Raw genomic sequence first — 27,685 nt, forward strand, 5'->3', positions numbered from 1 at the left:
TGCAAGTACGCAACACAAACGAGTAGAATACAATAATAAGTTTAGCTGTTCAAGACGTCCAATGACCATAAACCCCACTGCCGTCGAATGTGACGCATAACGACTTGACAGACTGAAAATAATAAACCACCACAGAAGACATCTACGACAATGTTCCTACGACTGACTGACGCTATACTTTGGTACCCTTCTGTTCATCTGAGCCAAACGGGGCATGGCGCAGCAACAAAACCCAACATCCACCATAACAGACGACGCAAGATAATTTCTCGTCTAGGAAACTATCGCTTGGTTTATCATCCCCTGGGTCCATGACGCCGTCTCCCTGACTTCATCATCCAGATCGAGGCACTCCCTCAAGAACTCAACATGGAAGAGGTGGCTCTTGAACAGATCCTTCGAGATTGGTCCAAGTGTGTCCGCAAGATCCCCCAGGACAGCAACTGCAGCCTTTGTCACGCTCTCATCCCTGAAAGTATAAACACATGCATATATATAATGTTAAGCAAGAGAACCAATCACCCATGTAATAATGTAACAAAAAAGAAAGGTAAGAGAAATGACATGGACCTGCTCCGATCTTTGTAGACAGCTTCAGTGAACTGCAATAGATGGCCTGCATAAGGTATCATCAGCTGAGCTTTTGCGCCCTTTATGCCCTGTAGTATGCCAGAGTACGCCTCAAATATTCCCCGTCTGAGCTGGTTACCATAATCAACCATATCCTCATCATTTTGATCCAAAACAACAAGAAGCTCAGCCGCCCCTTGAAGCATTGGCATAGCATACGGCAGGTATTTCTCAAAATTCTCACCGATTGCAAGAGCAATGTCTCCAAAGCATGAGAAAATGGGGGGCTTGACAGACCTGTTGAGCTGTGAGTTTGAGAGATCCTTGAGAAGCACAGTCATGATCCCATCACAGAAGGGCAAAATTTTATCTTCCAAGGCACGGCAAATATCACCCACCACCCCTACAGAGATGGAGCATACTTGGTATTCTTCATAATTCTGCAAGCCTGCCTCAAGGTACTTGAAAAACTCAGGCATGTATTTCACAAAATCTGGACCTGTGGCGTAAGCAAGAGCACCAATGGCAAGCATTGCTTCTTCATGTACAGTAGCACTGTGGCAGGCAAAGACGCGGAGAAACAGAAGCATCAGCTGATCAGCAGTCTGTGCAATTATGGACTTCGCATCTGAGCTGCTCAGTTTCTGGATAATGACCTGCAGTACACCACACAGCAAAGCCTGCAGATCGCTTTGCTTCTCCTTGTCGCCTGATGAAAATATTTGGTGATCAAATGTCAGGTTCAATCTTCTCATGATCTCCTGCAATAGCTGGCCTATAATGCTTGAAGTTTCAGGTATGTTACTGACTCTTACAATCTCATTCAGCGCTTCATAAGCAGATGCACGAAGCCTCACATGGGTCATATCACCACGATCCGCGGCAGTAAGGAGTGCAGCAATAACATTAGGAAGATAAGGTGTAAGCAAAGATGAGGCCGGCTCTGCATCTTCATAACCTTGGGCAAGAAAATATATGGCTCCACAGACTTTCTCAGCCACATTTGGAACATCTTTGCTACTCTCTAGCAACACAGCCATGATACGAGGAAGGTTTGCATTTGATATGATTGGATTAGTACTGCATGGAGAATGCAAAAGCTCAAATACCCGTCCAAGAGTCCATGCAGTGGTGTCTTTTACCTGGCTGTTTGGATCATTCATTGTATTGAGCAAGAAATCAAGTCCGGCCTGTACCAGGGGAGCAAGTTTCTCAAGGGATGGGCCATCAAGGATAGAACCAAATGCAAAAGTGGCTGCCTCACGACAACGCCAGTCTGGCTTTGTGATGTTAGCTTCCACAAATGGCATCACAAGAGGGACAATTGCATCACCGACAGTTCTAGCAATGAGTCCAAGGCATGTTCCGCCACTCATGGAAATGTTCCAAGCATTATCATCTTGCTCTTGATCTTCCTCTTGCTTCAACAGAGTTTCTAGCAGCATTGGAACAAGTGAAGGGAGGGCCTTCTCAATGAAGCGATAATTTACAGTTGAGTTAGCATCATCAGATCCCTCATATTCCTCTTGGAGTTCAATCTCTTCCTCACAAATAGTACTCCAGAACTCAACAGCCTGCAGTGCAACTGGTTCCTCATCTCCTTTGACAGCATTAGCTGTCAGGTTGAATATGGTTTGCATATAAGGATCTAAGTGCACATAATATGTGGATGCAATTGCCACAAGGCATTCAAAGGCTGCCTGTCTGATCTCCACTTCCTTAGATACAGCAGTATCACATATTACCTTCATTATAAAGGTCCTCTCCATCTCATTTGCAAAGTTGCTCTCAGCAAAGTCAAGAGCATTATACAGAGCTTTAACTGCTGCAAGACGGACTTCAGAGCTTAGCTCTGTCTGGTTCATCCCCTGAACCACAGCAGTCAGAACAGCGTTCACTTGATCCTGCTCCAAGTGCTCAGGAGGAATCTCCTCACACACATACCCCAATGCTTCTAGAGTTGCTTGCTTTAGTGGCGCAGAGGCCCCAGGCTGTGTCATGTTGCTCAATAATTTGGCAATGAGGTCTTGCCATTCCCGACGGGGTATCTCAATGGATGCAATCTTTGCAATGACTTGTGATGATGTCTGCCGTGCATCACCCACCGAAGATCCTAGTGTTATCAGCAATGACTCCTTAATCTGCAATTTGATTGACGGATCCAAGCTGACCCATTGCTGAATCAGCAGCTCCTTCTTTGCAGAATCCTTTGCGTCCAGTGAATTCTTAAGGATAATACCAGCAAGTCTTCTAGATTCTGGTGGTCTTTCATCATTTGATAACTCCACTGACAAGGATAGGAGGAAGTTGGGAAGATTCTGCTCCTGGAACTGCTTGATGTTGCCTTCTGCTGCTGAGCGAAGGTTGCCATCTGGAGACTGAGCAGCTAGCAGAATCTGAGTGATATCCATGACTGTTGCACCTGCCCTGGCAAATATTAAAAGACCAGATTGTATCAGTTAGCCAGACAAATATGGGAGGAACAGACTGTCAGTCAGCAACATTTAAGGATAAAGCATCTAAGTACAAATACAAATTAAAACAAAATAGCACTTGTGAGCTGTCCTAGACCTACAGGCTACTGACCAGTTTCACGTAGCTTAGTGTTCTTCCACAAGTAAAATTAAGAAAGGCTTGAGAACCACATAATGCAGTTACATGGTTAATCAAAAAATAGTTTTGCTAAAATACAGTTATAGGATGCAAAAACATCTACCACAAATGGAACAATGCATTCATAAGATAGTTACCGTCACTTCAGTAGATAGATACTGTTTATCTCTATCAGTAAGACATATTTCTTAGTTAAACAATTACAAAGGATCCGACCATTCGTTAAGTTTATTTGATTGAGGAGCCAAGCTAAAGAGGCTAAACACCCCCACAATAACTAGGTATTCATGAGGCAACTGCACACTACATCACCAGGGCTGATTGACAAAAAGGAAACCATATGAAGATGTTCTACAGCCAGATAAATTATGATGTGACTAATGCTACCACATGCATGGACAATTAGGAAATAAGAGAACAAAGTAATAGCAGGGCAATATATGCCTACACTACCAGGACCTTTAACATGCCAAATCAAATTATACTAATCAACAGCGCTAGATCAATTCATACTAATCCACGGCGAGCTAAGCTATACATACAAATACGCTGGTCGAACCAACTTGGACACAATATCCGATGCATCTGTATTCTGTAGGATGGCCAACTGGCCTACCACTACCAGGGTAAAGCTCCGATGCGTATATAGGCGGCTTACAATAATAAATAAATAAATAAAACGACTACTGGCCCATACGACTGGTTCCGCCGCCGGCTCACCACCGGTTGCTGCTTCCCGCCGACACCGCGCGCTTAACCGGCGGTGAGACGGATAGACAGGGTGAGGTGGAGGAAGGGGGGACCTGATTGGATACGGCGGAGACTGCCGGGGTAGGCGGCTAGGGTTAGGGATTGGGGACAAGTCCGAGAGAGATCGGGGATTGAGACAGCGGAAGGAAACAGGTTGAAACCAATCGAGGAAGCGGGAGAGCTTACCAGAAGAACGAATCTGCCGGGGGGATGCTTCCGCGCTCGCTCGCTCGGCCGCCTCTCCCAGACAAATGGAAGAGAACTGCGGAGGAGGGAGGGAGGGGAATATAGGCCGCGCCGGCGGCTAGGGTTTAGAGGCGGGATTCTGGGTTTTGGGGGTGGGCCTCTGGGGGGAGGGGAGGACGCGTGGTTTAGTACTAGTGGACGCGCTCGATCCAACGGCCCAGGCGACACCCGCCCGGGCCCGACAGGCTTGCTCGATGATCGGACGGTCGACTGGGTGTTGCGTTTTCTGTTCTCATCACGACGAAGGAAAAGGTGTCCTGTTTTCCTTGCCTGGTGAAAAATGGCAATGGCTTTTTACTTTTCGGATTGGAGGACTTTCTTTTTCCGTGTGGAGTTGATTCGTGAGAATCGCTTGATTACTGCACACACACACGCAATGTTTACTGCTTCAAGATTGACTATCAATAGAAATGTCGTCTCCACGTTAACGAGGCAAACATGTGTCAAATCTAGGGTTGTATTCTTGTTGTGCTATAAGATACAACGATGCTCATTGCCTTCAACCACATACTAATATTGTTTTTAAGGATCTTATCAGTGATGGAGCTAGACATGGATTCTTGATGGGGCAAACAAGAAAACACGAATTGTTAAGGGCAAAAAACTGTTTTTTTATCCAAGTGCCCCCAAAAAAACTTCAAGGTTGGGGGTGGGAGCAGTGACATGTGTGTAGATTCCACCAGTGGATGCTAGGGTGCATCCCTGCAAATGCATTTCCACATCTTCTTGCATAGTCTCGTCTAATGTAGTTTTCATCTTTTTCTGACACCATCGCACAACCTCCTCTCTTAGGGTTTCCTTGTGACCACACATCCTCTTCCGAACAGTTCCTCTTGTACGTTTATCTCCCGCCTCATCATTTACTAATTATATTCTACACTTCACAAATCAAGGTTTAGTTCAAGTGGTCACGCTCAATCGAACAGCCCAGACAACTCCCGCCCAGGCCCGACAAACTTGCTCGATGATTAGGCGACCAACTGGGTGTTTTGTTTTTTGTTCTTAGGGCAAAGAAAAGGTGTTCTGTTTTCTGTTTCCTTAGAAGAAAATGGCATGGCTTTTGGAGAGAACAATGAGTACAACATATATGTGGCAATCTTTATTGATCATCGGAGTCGCACAGTTTTAAGATTGACCACGGTCACATGTGTCTTGCTATAGATAAGAATATTGTCTCCGCATTGATGGGGGGCACAAGTGTCAAATCTAGGGTTTTTTGTGTGCCAAGAGTATGACGATCATTTGGCCTCACAACCACATATTATACCTTTTTTAAGGATCTTATCAATGTTGGAGCTAACCAAGGATTGCTGAGGGGGGCAAACGAGAAAACATGAATAAATTATTATTTTAAAGGCATCCAAAAGGTATCTTAGATCTAATTAATATCAAGGAAACAATAGCCAATACAAAGGATAGACAACTGGACGCAAAATAAAGTAAAATAAAATTACATTGTAGCCTTCTTGTTATTCCAATTGTATCTTACCCAGGATGGATTCAAAAATGCACTGAATCAAACAGTAAGGGAAAACAACACCTGTAAATTTCCTCACTTTTTCAAACTTTGAAGAACACAATAGCCACTCACCCTTGAGACAAGATTGGAGCATCATCTTGTGCAATACAGGTTTGCAGCCCATTGGCACCTGTTCAAAGGGTGGGAGAAATCGAACCATGCCATAGAACAACACAGAAAATGTCGAAGTCGCGACACCAATATCCAGCCAGTAGCTTTTCTTGAAAGACACACTAACTACAAAGATCTGAAGGGGACCAACAGATCTGAGGAGATGGATAAAATTGTGTAAGGTAGTTTTTCTCAACTTTAAGAACACAGGTAACTATCGCTAAACTAGCCTAACATATGCAACCACATGATAACCCACAAGTATAGGGGATCGCAACAGTTTTCGAGGGTAGAGTATTCAACCCAAATTTATTGATTCGACACAAAGGGAGCCAAAGAATATTCTCAAGTATTAGCAGCTGAGTTGTCAATTCAACCACACCTGGATAACTTAGTATCTGCAGCAAAGTATTTAGTAGCAAAGTAATATGGAAGTAATGGTAACGATAGCAAAAGTAATTTTTTTGGGTTTTTTAGTGATTGTAACAGCAGCAACGGAAAAGTAAATAAGCGAAGAACAATATATGAAAAGCTCGTAGGCATTGGATCGGTGATGGAGAATTATGCCGGATGCGGTTCATCATGTAACAGTCATAACATAGGGTGACACAGAACTAGCTCCAAATCATCAATGTAATGTAGGCATGTATTCCGAATATAGTCATACGTGCTTATGGAAAAGAACTTGCATGACATCTTTTGTCCTACCCTCCCGTGGCAGCGGGGTCCTATTGGAAACTAAGGGATATTAAGGCCTCCTTTTAATAGAGTACCGGAACAAAGCATTAGCACATAGTGAATACATGAACTCATCAAACTATGGTCATCACCGGGAGTGGTCCCGATTATTGTCACTTTGGGGTTGCCGGTTCATAACACATAGTAGGTGACTATAGACTTGCAAGATAGGATCAAGAACTCACATATATTCATGAAAACATAATAGGTTCAGATCTGAAATCATGGCACTCGGGCCCTAGTGACAAGCATTAAGCATAGCAAAGTCATAGCAACATCAATCTCAGAACATAGTGGATACTAGGGATCAAACCCTAACAAAACTAACTCGATTACATGATAGATCTCATCCAACCCATCACCGTCTAGCAAGCCTACGATGGAATTACTCACGCACGGCGGTGAGCATCATGAAATTGGTGATGGAGGATGGTTGATGATGACGACGGCGACGAATCCCCCTCTCCGGAGCCCCGAACGGACTCCAGATCAGCCCTTCCGAGAGGTTTTAGGGCTTGGCGGCGGCTCTGTATCGTAAAACGCGATGAATCCTTCTTCTTGATTTTTTTCTCCCCGAAAGTGAATATATGGAGTTGGAGTTGAGGTCGGTGGAGCATCAGGGGGCCCACGAGGTAGGGGGCGCGCCCTCCACCCTCGTGGACAGGGTGTGGGCCCCCTGATGTGGATTTTTCTTCCGGTATTTTTCTTATTTTCTAAATAGATGTTCCGTGGAGTTTTAGGTCATTCCGAGAACTTTTGTTTCTGCACATAAATAACACCATGGAAAGCCTGCTGAAAACAGCGTCAGTCCGGGTTAGTTCCATTCAAATCATGCAAGTTAGAGTCCAAAACAAGGGCAAAAGTGTTTGGAAAAGTAGATACGACGGAGACGTATCAACTCCCCCAAGCTTAAACCTTTGCTTGTCCTCAAGCAATTCAGTTGATAAACTGAAAGTGATAAAGAAAAACTTTTACAAGCTCTGTTTGCTCTTGTTGTTGTAAATATGTAAAGCCAGCATTCAAGTTTTCAGCAAAGATTATGACTAACCACATTCACAATAACTCTTAAGTCTCATGTCTACTCATATCAATGGCATAATCAACTAGCGAGCGATAATAATAAATCTCAGATGACAACACTTTCTCAAAACAATCATAATATGATATAACAGGATGGTATCTCGCTAGCCCTTTTTGAGACCGCAAAACATAAATGCAGAGCACCTTTAAAGATCAAGGACTGACTAGACATTGTAATTCATGGTAAAAGAGATCCAGTCATAGTCATACCTAATATAAATTAATAGTAATGGATGCAAATGACAGCAGCGCTCTCCAGCTAGTGCTTTTTAATAAGAGGGTGATGACTCAACATAAAAGTAAATAGATAGGCCCTTCGCAGAGGGAAGCAGGGATTTGTAGAGGTGCCAGAGCTCGGTTTTGAAATAGAGATAAGTAATATTTTGAGCGGCATACTTTCATTGTCAACATAACAACCAAGAGATGGCGATATCTTCCATGCTACACACATTATAGGCGGTTCCCAAACAGAATGGTAAAGTTTATACTCCCCCTCCACCAACAAGCATCAATCCATGACTTGCTCGAAACAACGAGTGTCTCCAACTAGCAACAGTCCCAGGGGGAGTTTTGTTTGCAATTATTTTGATTTAGTTTGCATAAAGCATGGGACTGGGCATCCCGGTGACCAGCCATTTTCTCGTGAATGAGGAGCGGAGTCCACTCCTCTTGAGAATAACCCGCCTAGCATGGAAGATAAGGGCAGCCCTAGTTGATACATGAGCTATTCGAGCATACAAAACAGAACGTTTATTTGAAGGTTTAGAGTTTGGCACATACAAATTTACTTGGGACGGCAGGTAGATACCGCATATAGGAAGGTATAGTGGACTCATATGGAATAACTTTGGGGTTCAGGGGATTGGATGCACAAGCAGTATTCCCGCTTAGTACAAGTGAAGGCTAGCAAAAGACTGGGAAGCGACCAACTAGAGAGCGACAACAGTCATGAACATGCATTAAAATTAATAAACATTGAGTGCAAGCATGAGTAGGATATAATCCACCATGAACATAAATATCGTGAAGGCTATGTTGATTTGTTTCAACTACATGTGTGAACATGTGCCAAGCCGAGTCACTTAAATCATTCAAAGGAGGATACCACCCCACTATACCACATCACAACCATTTTAATAGCATGTCGGCACGCAAGGTAAACCATTATAACTCATAGCTAATCAAGCATGGCATAAGCACATATGATCTCTGATTGTCATTGCAAACATGTTTATTCATAATAGGCTGAATTAGGAACGATGAACTCATCATATTTACAAAAACAAGAGAGGTTGAGTTCATACCAGCTTCTCCCATCTCAGTCAGTCCATCATATATCGTCATAATTGCCTTTCACTTGCATGACTAAACGTAGTGAAAATAATAGGAGTGCACGTGCATTGGACTAAGCTGGAATCTGCGAGCATTCAATAAACAGGAAAAGACAAGGCAATATGGGCTCTTGGTTAAATCAACAATAATGCATATAAGAGCCACTTCAACAATTTAATTATGGTCTTCTCCTATCGACCCCCAAAGATAAGAAAAGAAATAAAACTATTTACACGGGAAAGCTCCCAACAAGTAAAAGAAGAACGAGGAATATTTTTGGGTTTTCTTTTTAATTATTACTACTACAGCAAGAAAAGTAAACTAACTAAAAGCTACACTAATTCTTTTGGTTTTTCTTAAGGTTTATCAAACACACAAGAAGAAAGCAAGAAAAAGAAAATAAACTAGCATGGATATTACAGTGAAAAAGTATGAGCACCGACATCTAGCAATGAGTGTGTGAACATAAATGTAATGTCGGTGAGAGATACGTACTCCCCCAAGCTTAGGCTTTTGGCCTAAGTTGGTTTATTGCCACGGATGGCCTGGCGGATATCCATAGTTGTAGCTGGGGTCGTACTGAGATGAAGAAGACTCTGATTGCCACTGGCTGGCAGTCATCTCCGGATCCCAAAAGTAATCAGACTGTCGTGGAGGAAATCGGTGAGGCCAGCATTCTCAGCCAATGAATAGAAATCATCATAAATCCCGGCTTCTCTCAAGAAATCATCGTAAGGCCATTCACACGGACGAACCTCCGCGGTGCGAGGCAAATTATATTTGGGCCTCTGTGCTTCTTCATTCTGCTTTTCCTTCGAGCTTCGGCTCGATGAGCCCCTCAAAATTCTCTTCATTATTTTCTGAAAAATTCTGAAATTTTTAGTAACTTCAAATAAAAGTGAACCAAGCTCAACAAAATTGATAGCAACTACTCCTACAAGTGCCTAGAGCCTATATCAAGTAGAACTACTTGGAACCATATAAATTTGACATGCAAGCTCAAGAACATGGTCACCTAGGCAACACAAATTTGCAATGAATAAAGCACTAGAACAAAAACTAATTGGACCAATGGAGGAGTCACATACCAAGGAACAATCCCCCCAAGCAGTTTTGTGAGAGGTGCTTTGAGCAAGGAGATCGAAAATCGCAGCAAAATGAGCTAGAACTCGTGCTTGAGCCGGATAGTGATTTTTTTGGGAGGAAGAAGAAGTGTGTGGGTGCAGGAATAAGTGGAGGGGGGCCACCGTGGGCCCACGAGGCAGGGGGCGCGCCCAGGGGGGTAGGGCGCGCCCTCCACCCTCGTGGCCAGGTGCTTGCCCCTTCTGCTGTGTTCTCAGTGCCAGATATTCTCAAAAATTCTAGAAAAAATCATATTCCATTTTCAGGACATTTGGAGAACTTTTATTTTTGGGGTATTTTTATATTGCACGGATAAATCAGAAAACAGACAGAAAAACACTATTTTTACTTTATTTCAACTAAATAACAGAAAGTAGAAAGAAGGGTACAGAAGGTTGTGCCTTCTAGTTTCATCCATCTCATGCTCATCAAAAGGAATCCACTAACAAGGTTGATCAGGTCTTGTTAATAAACTCATTCCGAATAACATGGAACCGGAGAAATTTTGAATAACACTATGTTACCTCAACGGGGATATGCACATCCCCAATAATAAGAATATCATATTTCTTCTTGACGGTAGGAAGAGGAAATTCAACTCAAAAAATAATCGATGGAACTTTTCCAATAGAATTGATACTGTGGACTTGAGGTTGTTTCCTCGAAAAGTGTACCGTATGCTCATTACCATTAACATGAAAAGTGACATTGCCTTTGTTGCAATCAATAACAGCCCCTGCAGTATTCAAAAAAGGTCCTCCAAGAATAATAGACATACTATCGTCCTCGGGAATATCAAGAATAACAAAGTCCGTTAAGATAGTAACGTTTGCAACCACAACAGGCACATCCTCACAAATACCGACAGGTATAGCAGTTGATTTATCAGCCATTTGCAAAGATATTTCAGTTGGTGTCAACTTATTCAAATCAAGTCTACGATATAAAGAGAGAGGCATAACACTAACACCGGCTCCAAGATCACATAAAGCAGTTTTAACATAGTTTCTTTTAATGGAGCATGGTATAGTAGGTACTCCTGGATCTCCAAGTTTCTTTGTTATTCCACCCTTAAAAGTATAATTAGCAAGCATGGTGGAAATTTCAGCTTCCGGTATCTTTCTTTTATTTGTAACATATCTTTCATGTACTTAGCATAAGGATTCATTTTGAGCATATCAGTTAATCGCATACGCAAAAAGATAGGTCTAATCATTTCAGCAAAGCGCTCAAAATTCTCATCATCCTTTTTCTTGGATGGTTTGGGAGGAAAAGGCATGGGTTTCTGAACCCAAGGTTCTCTTTCTTTACCATGTTTCCTAGCAACAAAGTCTCTCTTATCATAACGTTGATTCTTTGATTGTGGGTTATCAAGATCAACAGCAGGTTCAATTTCTACATCATTATCATTACTAGGTTGAGCATCATCATGAACATCATCATTAATATTATCACTAGGTTCATGTTCATTACCAGATTGTGTTTCAGCATCAGAGATAGAAATATCATTTGGATTCTCAGGTGTTTCAGCAACAGGTTCACTAGAAGCATGCAAAGTCCTATCATTTTTCTTTTTCTTCTTTTTAGAAGAACTAGGTGCATCAATATTATTTCTCTAAGAATCTTGCTCAATTCTCTTAGGGTGGCCTTCAGGATACAAAGGTTCCTGAGTCATCTTACCAGTTCTAGTAGCCACTCTAACAGCATAATCATTTTTCTTACTATTCATTTCATTGAGCAAATCATTTTGAGCCTTAAGTACTTGTTCTACTTGAGTGGTAACCATAGAAGCATGTTTACTAATGAGTTTAAGTTCACCTTTAACATTAGCCATGTAATTACTCAAGTGTTCAAGCGTATCAGAATTGTATTTCAATTGTCAACCAAAATAAGCATTGAAGTTTTCTTGTTTGACAATAAAATTATCAAACTCTTCTAAGCATTGTCTAGCAGACTTATAGTGAGGAATATCACCTTCATCAAATCTGTAGAGAGAATTTACCTTTACTACCTATGTCGGGTTATCAAGACCGTGAGTTTCTTCAATAGGTGGAGGATTAAGATCACAAGTTTCTTCATCAGGCGGTAAATTAAGACCATGTATTTCTTCAATAGGAGGTAAATTCTTAACATCTTCAGCTTTAATACCCTTTTCTTTCATAGATTTCTTTGCCTCTTACATATCTCCAGGACTAAGAAATAGAACACCTCTCTTCTTCGGAGTTGGTTTAGGAATAGGCTCAGGAATTGGCTCAGGAAGTGTCCAATTATTTTCATTTGTCAACATATTATTCAATAGAATTTCAGCTTCATCCGGTGTTCTTTCCCTGAAAACAGAACCAGCACAACTATCCAGGTAATCTCTGGAAGCATCGGTTAGTCTGTTATAAAAGATATCAAGTATTTCATTTTTCTTAAGAGGATGATCAGGCAAAGCATTAAGTAACTGGAGAAGCCTCCGCCAAGCTTGTGGGAGACTCTCTTCTTCAATTTGCACAAAATTATATATGTCCCTTAAAGCAGCTTGTTTCTTATGAGCAGAGAAATATTTAGCAGAGAAGTAATAAATCATATCCTGGGGACTACGCACACAACCAGGATCAAGAGAATTGAACCATATCTTAGCATCACCCTTTAATGAGAACGGAAACATTTTTAGGATATAAAGGTAGCGGGTTCTCTCATCATTAGTGAACAGGGTGGCTATATCATTTAATTTAGTAAGATGTGCCACAACAGTTTCAGATTCATAGCCATGAAAAGGATCAGATTCAACCAAAGTAATTATATCAGGATCAACAGAGAATTCATAATCCTTATCAGTAACACAGATAGGTGAAGTAGCAAAAGCAGGGTCAGGTTTCATTCTGGCATTAAGAGATTGCTGCTTCCATTTAGCTAATAACCTCTTGAGTTCATATCTATCTTTGCAAGCTAAGATAGCTAAAGTAGCTTCTTTATCAAAAACATAACCCTCAGGAATAATAGGCAAGTCTTCATCATCACTTTCATCAATATAATCAGTTTCAATAATTTCTTTCTCTCTAACCCTAGCAATTTGTTCATCAAGAAATTTACTAAGTGGCACAGTAGTATCAAGCATAGAAGTAGTTTCATCATAAGTATCATGCATAGCAGAAGTGGCATCATCAATAACATGCGACATATCAGAACGAATAGCAGAAACAGGTTTAGGTGTCGCAAGCTTACTCAAAACAGAAGGTGAATCAAGTGCAGAGCTAGATGGCAGTTCCTTACCTCCCCTCGTAGTTGAGGGATAAATTGTTGTCTTAGCGTGTTTCAAGTTCTTCATAGTGACCACTAGATATAAATCCCTAGTGACTCAAAGAACAGAGCTATGCTCCCCATCAGCGGCGCCAGAAAATAGTCTTGATAACCCACAAGTATAGGGGATCGCAACAGTTTTCGAGGGTAAAGTATTCAACCCAAATTTATTGATTCGACACAAGGGGAGCCAAACAATATTCTCAAGTATTAGCAGCTGAGTTGTCAATTCAACCACATCTGGATAACTTAGTATCTGCAGCAAAGTATTTAGTAGCAAAGTAATATGGAAGTAACGGTAACGGTAGCAAAAGTAATATTTTTGGGGTTTTTTAGTGATTGTAACAGTAGCAACGGAAAAGTAAATAAGCGAAGAACAATATATGAAAAGCTCGTAGGCATTGGATCGGTGATGGAGAATTATGCCGGATGCGGTTCATCATGTAACAGTCATAACATAGGGTGACACAGAACTAGCTCCAAATCATCAATGTAATGTAGGCATGTATTCCGAATATAGTCATACGTGCTTATGGAAAAGAACTTGCATGACATCTTTTGTCCTACCCTCCCGTGGCAGCGGGGTCCTATTGGAAACTAAGGGATATTAAGGCCTCCTTTTAATAGAGTACCGGAACAAAGCATTAGCACATAGTGAATACATGAACTCCTCAAACTATGGTCATCACCGGGAGTGGTCCCGATTATTGTCACTTTGGGGTTGCCGGTTCATAACACATAGTAGGTGACTATAGACTTGCAAGATAGGATCAAGAACTCACATATATTCATGAAAACATAATAGGTTCAGATCTGAAATCATGGCACTCGGGCCCTAGTGACAAGCATTAAGCATAGCAAAGTCATAGCAACATCAATCTCAGAACATAGTGGATACTAGGGATCAAACCCTAACAAAACTAACTCGATTACATGATAGATCTCATCCAACCCATCACCGTCTAGCAAGCCTACGATGGAATTACTCACGCACGGCGGTGAGCATCATGAAATTGGTGATGGAGGATGGTTGATGATGACGACGGCGACGAATCCCCCTCTCCGGAGCCCCGAACGGACTCCGGATCAGCCCTCCCGAGAGGTTTTAGGGCTTGGCGGCGGCTCCGTATCGTAAAACGCGATGAATCCTTCTTCTTGATTTTTTTCTCCCCGAAAGTGAATATATGGAGTTGGAGTTGAGGTCGGTGGAGCGTCAGGGGGCCCACGAGGTAGGGGGGCGCGCCCTCCACCCTCGTGGACAGGGTGTGGGCCCCCTGATGTGGATTTTTCTTCCGGTATTTTTCTTATTTTCCAAATAGATGTTCCGTGGAGTTTCAGGTCATTCCGAGAACTTTTGTTTCTGCACATAAATAACACCATGGAAAGCCTGCTGAAAACAGCGTCAGTCCGGGTTAGTTCCATTCAAATCATGCAAGTTAGAGTCCAAAACAAGGGCAAAAGTGTTTGGAAAAGTAGATACGACGGAGACGTATCACCACATTACCCTAGTATAGGATGGGGCTAAAGTTAGTAACTTGGATAACCTAGCTTGCACATTATAGTGATGAGGGATAATGTAACTTCTCTAGGGACGGGGCAACTCCAAGAGAGTGGTCATAATTGAAGGAAATATGCCCTAGGGGCAATAATAAAGTTGTTATTTTATATTTCCTTATATCATGATAAATGTTCATTATTCATGCTAGAATTGTATTGATCGGAAACCCAAATACATGTGTGAATACATAGACAAACACTGTGTCCCTAGTGATCCTCTACTTGACTAGCTCGTTGATCAAAGATGGTTAAGGTTTCCTGACCATGGACATGAGTTGTCATTTGATAACGGGATCACATCATTAGCAGAATGATGTGATGGACAAGACCCATCCGTTAGCTTAGTATATTGATCGTTCAGTTTTATTGCTATTGCTTTCTTCATGTCAAATACATATTCCTTCGACTATGAGATTATGCAACTCCCGGATACCGAGGAATACCTTGTGTGCTATCAAACGTCACAAGATAACTGGGTGATTATAAAGATGCTCTACAGGTATCTCTGAAGGTGTTTGTTGGGTTGGCATAGATTGAGATTAGCATTTGTCACTGCAAGTATCGGAGAGGTATCTCTGGGCCCTCTCGGTAATGCACATCATAAGAAGCCTTGCAAGCAAAGTGACTAATGAGTTAGTTGTGGGATGATGTATTACGGAACGAGTAAAGAGACTTGCTGGTAACGAGATTGAACTAGGTATGAAGATACCGACGATCGAATCTCGGGCAAGTAACATACCGATGACAAAGGGAATAACATATGTTGTCATTACGGTTCGACCGATAAAGATCTTCATAGAATATGTAGGAGCCAATATGAGCATCCAGGTTCCGCTATTGGTTATTGACCAGAGAGGTGTCTCGGTCATGTCTACATAGTTCTCGAACCCGTAGGGTCCGCACACTTAACGTTCGATGATGATATAGTATTATATGAGTTATGTGATTTGGTGACCGAATGTTGCTCGGACTCCTGGATGAGATCACGTACATGACAAGGAGTCTCAAAATGGTCGAGAGGTAAAGATTGATATATAGGACGATGTTATTCGAACACCGAAAGTGTTTCGGAGGGTACCGGGTACATATAGGGTCACCGGAAGGGGTTCTGGGCACCCCCGACAAAAGATATGGGCTTAATGGGCCAAGGGAGGGACAAACCAACCTACAAGGGGCTGGTGCACCCCTCCACCAGGCCGGCTAGCCCTTGGGAAAGGAAAGGGGGGAGGGCAAGTCCCTCCTTCCTTCCCCTCCTCAAGGGAGAAAGGAAAGGGGGGCGCCACCTCCCCCTTCGTTCCCTGGCGCCTATACAAGGAAGGGGGGCGAACCAGGGCTGGAGCCAGTGGGATTCGGCCCCACTTGGGGCACCCCTTGGCCTCGTCCCTCTCCCTCCCACCTATATATATATGAGGAGGGGGGCGCCTAGAACAAACAACAACAATCGTTAGCCGTGTGCGGCGCCCCCTCCACAGTTTACACCCCCGGTCATAGTTTTGCGGTGCTTAGGCGAAGCCCTGCGAGAATCACTTCACCATCACCGTCACCATGCTGTCGTGCTGACGGAACTCATCTTCTTCCTCGACACCTTGCTGGATCAAGAAGGCGAGGGACATCATCGCGCTGAACGTGTGCAGAACTCGGAGGTGTCGTACGTTCGGTGCTTGATCGGTCGGAGCTAGAAGAACTTCAACTACATCAACCGCATTGTCAAACGCTTCCGCTTTCGGTCTACGAGGGTACGTAGACACACTCTCCCCCTCTCGTTGCTACGCATCTCCTAGATAGATCTTGCGTGAGCGTAGGAAATTTTTCTAAATTGCATGCTACGTTTCCAAACAGTGGCATCCGAGCCAGGTCTATGCGTAGATGATCTGCACGAGTAGAACACAAAGAGTTGTGGGCGGTGATAGTTGTCGTGGACTTAACACGGCAGAGGTCCTAGCGAAAGGACTTAGTCGTGGAGCCATCGCAACTAGGTTAGCTTAAAGGGGTTAATTGGGACAAAGGACACAAAGAGTTTATACTGGTTCAGCCCCTCGCGGTGGAGGTAAAGGCCTACTCCAGTTTGGGATTGTATTGCTTGGGTTTCGATTTCCAGGGAGCGAATACGCTTGACCTAGTTCTCGATCTCCTGTTTCTTGAGTCAAACCGCTGCCGGGTCACCCCTTTATATACACAGGTTGATGCCCGGCGGCTTACAGAGTCCCGGCCGACTCATATACATGTGTTCGGCTCGGTGACTTAACTAAGCTTGCCTTATAATACAAGTCATACATATGGCGGTTCATCCTCTTGGGCCTCAAGTCGCCTCTGGGTCTTGGGCCGTCAATAGACTTGCCATGATCCGCCATCTTCATTGTATAAGCCGTCAGTGGTATAACTCGGCCCCTCCTGGCGGGTCATACTGATAATCCCCAAGTGCAAGGAATCATCGTAGCAATTCCCAAAGGTGGAAGTGATAAGTATGGAGTGTCGAACCCACAAGGAGCTAAAGGTAAGATCAATATTCTCTCAAGTCCTATCTGCCACTAATACCACTCTACGTACACCGAACATTTGCTTCCAACTAGAAACGAGAAATAAAACTACGTTGTGGGTATGAAGATGATAACTTCGCATGGTATCGGAGAGCTAAAATATAAAAGTAGGTGCCGTTATCATAAAGTTAGAATATATTACTAAATATTATAAATAGCGAGTGTGGAATAATGAAGGGTCGGTGTGCAGAATTATCCTAGGCAATCATTAACAAGACCGGTAATCACTATTGCAATTTCATATGAGGAGAGGCATAAGCTAACATACTTTCTCATCTTGGATCATATGCACTTATGATTGGAACTCTAGCAAGCATCCGCGACTACTAAAGATCATTAAGGTAAAACCTAACCATAGCATTAAAGCATCAAGTCCCATTTATCCCATACGTCGTGACCCACTTATCCGTGTTTATGCTTCTGTCACTCAAGCAACGCAGACAATAAGTAAACCATGGACATATTGCAACACCCTACAGTGGGAATCCCTCACGCTTGCGCGACATGGAGGGCACCATAGGACAACACCAAAATAAAACATACAACTCATACCAATCTAGATCATCAATCAACCCAAAGACAAAGGATATCTACTCAAAACATCATAGGATGGCAACACATCATTGGATCATAATATGTGGCATAAAGCACCATGTTCAAGTAGGGATTACAGCGGGGTGCGGGAGAGTGGACCGCGTAAAAGAGATGAGGATGGTGGTGATGTTGATGAAGACGATCACCGTGGCGATGATTCCCCTCCCGGTGGCACTCCGGCGCCACCAAGAGAGAGGATGAGAGGTTCCCCCCCTTGTGCTTCCTCCTCCATGGCCTCCCCCCTAGATGGGCAGAGGTTCTCCCTCTGGTCCTTGGCCTTCATGGCGATGATGGCCCCTCCGGGATCCTCCTCCATGGCCTCCGGTGATGATGGCCCCCTCCGGTAGGGTGCCAGAGAGGGCCTAGATTGATTTCTCATGGCTACAGAGGCTTGCGGCGGCGGAACTTCTGATCTAGGTTCTGTTATGGGGTTTTCTTGATTTATAGGAGGAGTTGGCGTTGATTTCACGTCAGGGGGGGGGGGCCTCAGGGAGTCCACAAGGCAGGGGGCGCGCACCAGGGGGGTGGGCGCGCCCCCACCCTCACGGGGCCCACGGGACTCCCCTCCGGTAGATTTTTGTTCCAGTATTTTTCATATTTTCCAGAAAAAATCTCCGTTGATTTTCAGCCCATTCCGAGAACTTTTATTTCTGCACAAAAACAACACCACGGTAGTTCTGCTGAAAACATCGTCAGTCCGGGTTAGTTCTAATCAAATCATACCAAAATCATATAAAACTATTGTAAAATGGCATGAATACTTCATAAATTATAGATACATTGGAGACGTATCAGCATCCCCAAGCTTAATTCCTGCTCGTCCTCGTGTAGGTAAATTATAAAAGAAATAATTTATGAAGTGTGAATGCTAGTAAGTGCATTAGTTTGATCAATGATAGTTCCAATCACCTTTTCTAGCATCATTATATATCATAACAGTAGCTCAACTCATAAAACTTCTCATGATCAAGTAACAAGCTATTCACATGTTAAAGTATAGATCATAAACTTTCTTGAAACTAACACAATATATTCTCAGTCATCAAACAATTGCAATTCATCTTATTTTCAGGAAGGGTCTATGTTAGAGCTTTGATTTAGCAAACTCCACATACTCAACTATCATTTAATCTTTCACAATTGCTAACACTCATGTGATATTTATGGATTCAAAGTTTTAATCGGACACAGATAAAGATAGGGGCTTATAGTTTCGCCTCCCAACCTTTTACCTCAAGGGTAATGTCAACAATAATAGTTCATGATAACTTACATCCAATTATATATTTTTATATATATATATATATATATATATATATATATATCAGGATCTTTCCAACACAATGTGCTTGCCAAAGGATAAAATGTAAAAAGGAAAGGTGAAGATCACCATGACTCTTGTATAAGGTATAAGACAAGAATTAAAAGATAGGCCCTTCGCAGAGGGAAGCAGAGGTTGTCATGTGCTTTTAAGGTTGGATGCACAAAATCCTAATGCAAAAGAACGTCACTTTATATTGCCTCTTGTGATAGAGACCTTTATTATGCAGTCCGTCGCTTTTATTTCTTCCCTATCATACATATTTAGAGAGCAATTTTTATTGCATGCAACAATGACAACTTACTTGAAGGATCTTACTCAATTCATAGGTAGATATGGTGGACTCTCATGGCAAAACCGGGTTTAAGGATATTCGGAAGCACAAGTAGTATCTCTACTTGGTGCAAAGAATTTGGCTAGCATGAGGGGGAAAGGCAAGCTCAGCGTGTTGGATGATCCATGACAATATACTTTATTTCGGATATAAGAAAACATAACCCATTATGTTGTCTTCCTTGTCCAACATCAACCTTTTAGCATGTCATATTTTAATGAGTGCTCACAATTACAAAAGATGTCCAAGATAGTATATTTATATGTGAAATCTCTCTTCTTTCAATATTCTTTCATGAATTTTTCAAGTGGCCAATTCTGCGTTTGCTAACTTTCAATAAGTTTACTACCTATACTTATTATGTGTGAAGTCATTACTCCCCATGGTATAAGCATACGAAACATATATAAATTCAGATTTATGATATTCAATTCATTCAACCATTTACTCATAGGATATATGTGAAGCACATGAGTAAATGACAAACTACTCCAAAAAGATATAAGTGAGGAACACTGAGTAGTCAAATAATTAACTAGCCATGGTAGGATTATGTTTCATTTAAGATTTCAGATCCAATGATTTTATTCAAACAGCAAGTGAAATTAAAAATACGCTCCAAGCAAAACACATATCATGTGACGAATAAAAATATAGCTCCGAGTAAGGTATACCGATAGTTTTGAAGACGAAAGAGGGGATGCCTTCCGGGGCATCCCCAAGCTTAGGCGCTTGAGTCTTCCTTGAATATTACCTTGGGGTGCCTTGGTCATCCCCAAGCTTAGGGTCTTTCCACTCCTTATTCTCCTCATATCGATATCTCACCCAAAGCTTGAAAACTTCAATCACACAAAACTTAAAGGAACTTCGTGAGATAGGTTAGTATGATAAAGAGTAAACCATTCACTTTGGTACTGTCAAAGACAAGGTTCATAATTGTTCTCACACAATTCCTACTGTACCAAATCATTTCTACAATTTATATTGAGAAATATAAGCCATAGAAACTAGAAAACAAGCAAACTATGCAATGAAAACAAAATCTGTCAGAAACATAACAGTCTGTAATGATCTGAACAGCAACCATACTTCTGCTACTCCCAAAATTATGAAATAAATTGGTGGACATGAGTAATTTGTCTATTAATCTTCTGCAAAAAGAATCAACTCAAAAGCACTCTTCTGTAAAAAAAATGTCAGCTAATCTCGTGAGCGCAAAGTTTCTGTTTTTTTACAGCAAGATTACATTAACTTTCACCCCAAGTCTTCCCAAAGGTCTTACTTGGCACTTTATTGAAACAAAATCTATAAAACATGATTACTACAGTAGCTTAATCATGTAAACACACAAAAATAGTAAGGGTAAATATTGGGTTGTCTCCCAACAAGCGCTTTTCTTTAATGCCTTTTAGCTAGGCATGATGATTTCAATGATGCTCACATAAAAGATAAGAATTGAAACATGAAGGGAGCATCATGAAGAATATGACTAGCACATTTAAATCTAACCCACTTCCTATGCCTAGGGATTTTTTGAGCACATAATTTATAGGAACAAGAATCAACTAGCATAGGAAGGCAAAACAAGTATAACTTCAAAACTTTAAGCACATAGAGAGGAAACTTGATATTATTGCAACTCCTACAAGCATATATTCCTCCCTCATAATAAATTTCAGTAGCATCATGAATGAATTTAACAATATAACCATCACATAAAGCATTCTTTTCATGATCTACAAGCATAGAAATTTTTCTAATCTCCACATAAGCAAAATTCTTCTCATTCGGAATAGTGGGATCACTAATTCCTAAAGTTGACACTCTTCCAAACCCGCTTTAGATGATAGTATTATTCATACTCCAAAAGATATAAGTAAAGTTCATGGAGCATTATACAATTAATATAGACTAACCAATACCCAAGCTCAAAATATATAAGTGAAGCACACGAAGCATTCTATAAAACCATACTCGAAAGATTTAAGTGAAGCACAAAGAGCATTCTATAAGGTCATACTCAAAAGATATAAGTGAAGCACATGAATCATTATATAAATTGATGAAGGGACATCTCATACTAGCATGGTTCTTAAAGGAAAAACAAAAACACAAAGGACATAAATCATGTGAACAAAACAAAAACCGAGGTATACCAATATTTGTTGAAGAAGAAAGATGGGATGCCAACCGGGGCATCCCCAAGATTAGATGCTTGAGTATACTTTGAAATATTTACTTGGGGTGCCTTGGGAATCCCCAAGCTTGAACTCTTGCCTCTCTTTATTCTTCTCATATTGATAGCTCCTCGATCTTCGAACACTTCATCCACACAAAACTTTAACAAAAACTTTGTGAGATCCGTTAGTGTAATAAAGCAAAGTACCACCTTAAGGTACTGTAATGAACTCATAATTTATTCATATTGGTGTTAAACCTACTGTATTATAACTTCTCTATGGTTCATACCCCCCGATACTAGCCATAGATTCATCAAAATAAGCAAACAGCACGCGAAAAACAGAATCTGTCAAAAACAGGACAGTCTGTAGTAATCTGGAAGTTTAATAAACTTCTGTAACTCCAAAAATTATGAAATAAATTTTAGAATTTGAAAAAATTGTACATAAGTAATGTGCAAAAAGTTTCAGACCCATTTGACCTTCCAGTAAAAATGTAAAATCACGCGCTACAGCCAAAGTTTCTGTTTTTGTTCTGCACATAGTAAACAAGCAATCTAATCATCCTAAAACCAAAGCTTGGCACATTATTTTTATAATACAATGGATATATACAAGGGGATAATTATTTACAGAGAAAATTCCATGAAAATATCTACATTGTTTCCCTGAGCATGAACACAAGTGCTCAAGGTCGACCCTCACTTCTTCTATGCATAACTTTCCAATCACTTCTTTTTTTGAAAAACTTTTTAGGCATAAGAGGCAAGTAATTTTTTTATATTTTCATTATTTTAAATTAATTAATTTTTTTGTATGTTTCACCCACAACTAAACAAAACAAAAAAGGGAAAACAAAAACTACTTAGTGAAGAAAGCAAACAAGCATACACGAAAATATCAACCCCATGCTATTGCTCCCCGGCAATGGCGCCAGAAAAGAGCTTGATAATCCCCAAGTGCAGGGAATCATCGTAGCAATTACCAAAGGTGGAAGTGATAAGTATGGAGTGTCGAACCAACAAGGAGCTAAAGGTAAGATCAATATTCTCTCAAGTCCTATCTGCCACTGATACGACTCTACGTACACTGGACATTTGCTTCCAACTAGAAACGAGAAATAAAACTACGTTGTGGGTATGAAGAGGATAACTTTGCATGGTATTGGAGAGCTAAAATATAAAAGTAGGTGCTGTTATCATAAAGTTATAATATATTACTAAATATTATAAATAGCGAGTGTGGAATAATGATGGGTCGGTTTGCGGAATTATCCTAGGCAATCCTTAACAAGACCGGTAATCACTATTGCAATTTCATATGAGGGAGAGGCATAAGCTAACATACTTTCTCATCTTGGATCATATGAACTTATGATTGGAACTCTAGCAAGCATCCGCAACTACTAAAGATCATTAAGGTAAAACCCAACCATAGCATTAAAGCATCAAGTCCCCTTTATCCCATACGCCGTGACCCACTTATCCGTGTTTATGATTCTGTCACTCAAGCAACGCAGACAATAAGTAAACCATGGACATATTGCAACACCCTACAGTGGGAATCCCTCACGCTTGCGCGACATGGAGGGCACCATAGGACAGCACCAAAATAAAACATACAACTCATACCAATCTAGATCATCAATCAGCCCAGAGACAAAGGATATCTACTCAAAACATCATAGGATGGCAACACATCATTGGATCATAATATGTGGCATAAAGCACCATATTCAAGTAGGGATTACAGCGGGGTGCGGGAGAGTGGACCGCGTAAAAGAGATGATGATGGTGATGATGGTGGTGATGTTGATGAAGACGATCACTGTGGCGATGATTCCCCTCTCGATGGCACTCCGGCGCCACCAAGAGAGCGGAGGAGAGGTTCTCCCCCTTGTGCTTCCTCCTCCATGGCCTCCCCCTAGATGGGGAGAGGATCTCCCTCTTGAAAGTGCAACTATCCCTGGGTGGTTTTGGTAATTCCTAACAACATATAGCTCATTGAGCTAATGCTATTTCAAGATAAACATTCCAGGAAAGCTCAATGATTGGCATGGCATGGATGAGAAAAGTGGACCCCTCAAAATGCTAAGGACAAAGGATTGGCTCAAGATCAAAGCTCAGGACTCTACATTTTTCATTTTAAGTGATCCAAGATCACATTGAGTCCATAGGAAAAGCCAATACTATCAAGAGGGGGTGAGGTGTTGCTTAATGAGTTTCTTGCTCAAAGTGCTTAGTGATATGCTCCAAAAACCCTCAACTACTTTCTCACATCCACATATGTCCCAAACCAAAAGTCAAACTCGGCCCCACCGAAACTTTCTACTCCGGCGCCACCGAGTTCAGTTGACATAGCCACTGCCAGAAACCCTAGTCTTTTCGGTCTCACCGATAGGGATCTCGGTCTCACCGAGATGGGATTGTAATCTCTCTGTTTCCCTTTGTAATGGTTCGGTCAAACCGAGATGAGCGATCGGTCCCACCGAGATTGCAATGCAAACTCTCTGTTTCCCTTTCGAAATGTTTCGGTCCAACCGAGATGAGCGATCGGTCCCACCGGGTTTGCCTGACCAACTCTCTGTTTGTTTATTACCAAAATCGGTCTCACCGAGTTTGTGTAATTGGTCTCACCGAGATTACGTTATGCCCTAACCCTAACGAAATCGGTCTCACCGAGTTGACGTGTCGGTCCCACCGAAATGCCTAACGGTCACATTATGAACGAAATCGGTCCGACCGAGTTTCACGATTCGGTCCCACCGAGTTTGGTAAATTGTGTGTAACGGTTAGATTTTGTGTGGAGGCTATATATACCCCTCCACCCACTCTTCATTCGTGGAGAGAGCTATCAGAACATGCCTACACTTCGAACATACATTTTCTGAGAGAGAACCACCTACACTTGTGTTGAGGTCAAGATATTCCATTCCAACCACATAAATCTTGATCTCTAGCCTTCCCCAAGTTGTTTTCCACTCAAATCATCTTTCCACCAAATCCAATCCTATGAGAGAGAGTTGAGTGTTGGGGAGACTATCATTTGAAGCACAAGAGCAAGGAGTTCATCATCAACACACCATTTGTTACCTCTTGGAGAGTGGTGTCTCCTAGATTGGCTAGGTGTCACTTGGGAGCCTCCATCAAGATTGTGGAGTTGAACCAAGGAGTTTGTAAGGGCAAGGAGATCGCCTACTTCATGAGGATCTACCCGAGTGAGGCAAGTCCTTCATGGGCGACGGCCATGGTGGGATAGACAAGGTTGCTTCTTCGTGGACCCTTCGTGGGTGGAGCCCTCCGTGGACTCGCGCAACCGTTACCCTTCGTGGGTTGAAGTCTCCATCAACGTGGATGTACGATAGCACCACCTATCGGAACCACAGATAAAAAATCTCCGTGTCAACATTGCGTTTGCTCCCTCAAACTCCCCCCTTTACCTTCATATGCAATTGTTTACTTTCCGCTGCTACACTCTTAGAATTGCATGTGTAAGTTGATTGCTTGACTTGTGCTAAGTTGCTAAAATCTGCCAAGAACTAAAATTGGGAAAAGGCTAGATTTTTATTTGGTCAAGTAGTCTAATCACCCCCCCTCTAGACATACTTTCGATCCTACAAGTGGTATCAGAGCTTTGGTCTCCATTTGCTTTGATTTCCATAGCTTTTGGTGGTCATAGCCTTGGTTTCACAACCTAGGAGAGTATGGCGTCTAGCGAGGGAAATTACCACCGTAGAGGTCCTTACTTTGATGGTACAAATTTTGCTAGTTGGAAGCATAAGATGAAAATGCATATTCTTGGACATAACCCGGCCGTTTGGGCTATTGTGTGTATTGGCTTGCAAGGTGAATTCTTTGATGGGAGAGAACCAAACTGTGAAGCTACCGCGGAAGAGTTGAAGATGCTGCAATACAATGCTCAAGCTTGTGATATTCTCTTCAACGGATTGTGCCCCGAAGAATTCAACAAAATCAGCCGTCTTGAGAATGCAAAGGAAATTTGGGATACTTTGATTGATATGCACGAAGGTACCGACTCCGTCAAGGAATCCAAATTGGATGTGCTTCAAAGTCAACTTGACAAGTTCAAAATGAAGGATGGTGAAGGCGTCGCTGAAATGTACTCTAGGCTTGCTCTCATCACAAATGAGATTGCCGGCTTAGGAAGTGAAGAGATGACCGATAAATTCATCATCAAGAAGATCCTAAGAGCCTTGGATGGAAAATATGATACCGTGTGCACATTGATCCAAATGATGCCCAATTACAAAGATCTCAAGCCAACGGAAGTCATTGGAAGAATTGTTGCTCATGAGATGTCACTCAAGGATAAGGAAGAGCTCCACAACAAGTCAAGCGGTGCTTACAAAGCCTCATGTGAAGCTCCCACATCATCAAGTGAGAAACAAACCTTCAATGAAGAATTGAGCCTAATGGTGAAGAACTTCAACAAGTTCTACAAAAGTAGAAGCAAGGAAAGAAGTTCCAAGTCAAGGTCCTACAATGACAAAAGATCTTCTAGTCGTGAGCGTAATTGCTACAATTGTGGAAGACCCGGACACTATTCCAATGAGTGTACGGCTCCCTACAAAAGAAGAGAAGATTCTCCCAAAAGAAGGAGTAGAAGAGAAGAATCACCACCAAGAGAAAGAAGGAGTAGAGATGATCGTTATGAACGAAGACCCTCTCGGAGAAGCAAGGATTCGGAAAGGAAGGATAAGTCATCAAGGAGCTACACAAAAAGAAGACATCAAGCTCATGTTGGTGAATGGGTATCCGGCTCCGACTCCGACAATCACTCCGAAAGAAGTTATCACTCCGACTCCGAATATACTCAAGATGAAGGTGTTGCCGGACTAGCACTTGTGACAACCAACTCCTACGACATATTTGACTCACCAAATGAAGGAATTGGGAGATGCTTCATGGCTAAAGGTCCAAAGGTAACACACCCCGAGTATGTTGATTTCAATAGTGATGAAGATGATTTGCTAGGAGATGATGATTTACTTGTTGACAACTCTAGTTATGAAAACTATGATGAATTTGCTATTAATCATGCTAATCAAGATAAAACGAATGATGATGATAAGAAGGAGATTGAGCGTCTAACTAAAGAACTAAACACTCTTAAGTTAGCTCATGAAACTACCTTGGAAGATCATCGAGAACTTTTAAAGACTCATGAGAAGCTACGCTTTGAAAAGCTCAACCTTGAGCAAGAGCATGAGTTTTTAAAGGCAATCAATGATGATCTTCGCAAGAAAAGTTCTTCTTACATTGCCAAGCGTTTACTCTTGTCTACTTACATGCCACAAGTTAAATCTAACAACAAGAACAAGAAAGATTCTTCATCTAGTAGTAACAACAATCATGCTAAATCCAATGTTGTTGCTTCTAGTAGTTCTCTTGATTCCACTAATGACTCTCTTAGCCAAGTTACACTTGAGCAAGAAAATAGCTTATTGAAGGGAATTATAGAGAAAGGTGTTTACAAGAGCCTTGCCGGAAGTAAGCAATTTGAGGAAATTGTACGCAAGCAAGGAAGGCACCGGAAGAATCAAGGTGTTGGTTTTGAACGAAAGTTCAATGCCAATGGAGTTGAGTGGGAAGAAGATCAATACCCCAAGACGAAGTTTGTTCCTCAACAAGAGAAGTATGATCCTACTTCTTTCCAAGGAACACAAGCTCAAGATGATCTTCCACCACAAGACCACAAGCAAAAAGGCAAGGACAAGCTTCAAGAGGAGATTGATGCATTTGAAGAAGCACCTAAGGCCTTGGTCAAGTGGGTTCC

At 41.8% G+C, this 27,685-nt stretch overlaps 1 protein-coding gene across 2 annotated transcripts; it reads right to left on the reverse strand.

The window, feature by feature from the left end:
- Positions 1-6: 6 nt before the first annotated feature.
- LOC123181712 (importin subunit beta-1) lies at positions 7-4,290 on the reverse strand. 2 transcript variants are annotated; one of them, XM_044594034.1, is made up of 3 exons: positions 4,120-4,290; positions 571-2,997; positions 7-469 (listed from the first exon to the last, which is right to left on the reverse strand). In XM_044594034.1, the coding sequence occupies exons 2-3, from the start codon at positions 2,979-2,981 to the stop codon at positions 274-276; spliced, it is 2,607 nt and encodes an 868-aa protein (XP_044449969.1). In that variant the 5' UTR covers positions 2,982-2,997; positions 4,120-4,290; the 3' UTR covers positions 7-273. The 2 variants fall into 2 exon arrangements, with proteins under 2 accessions (XP_044449969.1, XP_044449970.1); XM_044594035.1 differs by having other exon boundaries at positions 571-2,992; positions 4,120-4,281.
- Between the last annotated feature and the right edge of the window lie 23,395 nt (positions 4,291-27,685).

Source organism: Triticum aestivum, chromosome 1D, assembly GCF_018294505.1.
Source record: "Triticum aestivum cultivar Chinese Spring chromosome 1D, IWGSC CS RefSeq v2.1, whole genome shotgun sequence".
NCBI classification, from domain to species: Eukaryota; Viridiplantae; Streptophyta; class Magnoliopsida; order Poales; family Poaceae; genus Triticum; species Triticum aestivum.

What these genes read in the sequence shown, in the direction of transcription:
- LOC123181712 (XM_044594034.1), bottom strand. Translation starts at nt 2,981, where the DNA reads ATGGATATCACTCAGATTCTGCTAGCTGCTCAGTCTCCAGATGGCAAC. An exon ending in GTCTACAAAGATCGGAGCAG is followed by an intron (nt 470 to 570) that starts GTCCATGTCATT and finishes TTATACTTTCAG; the next exon opens with GGATGAGAGCGTGACAAAGG.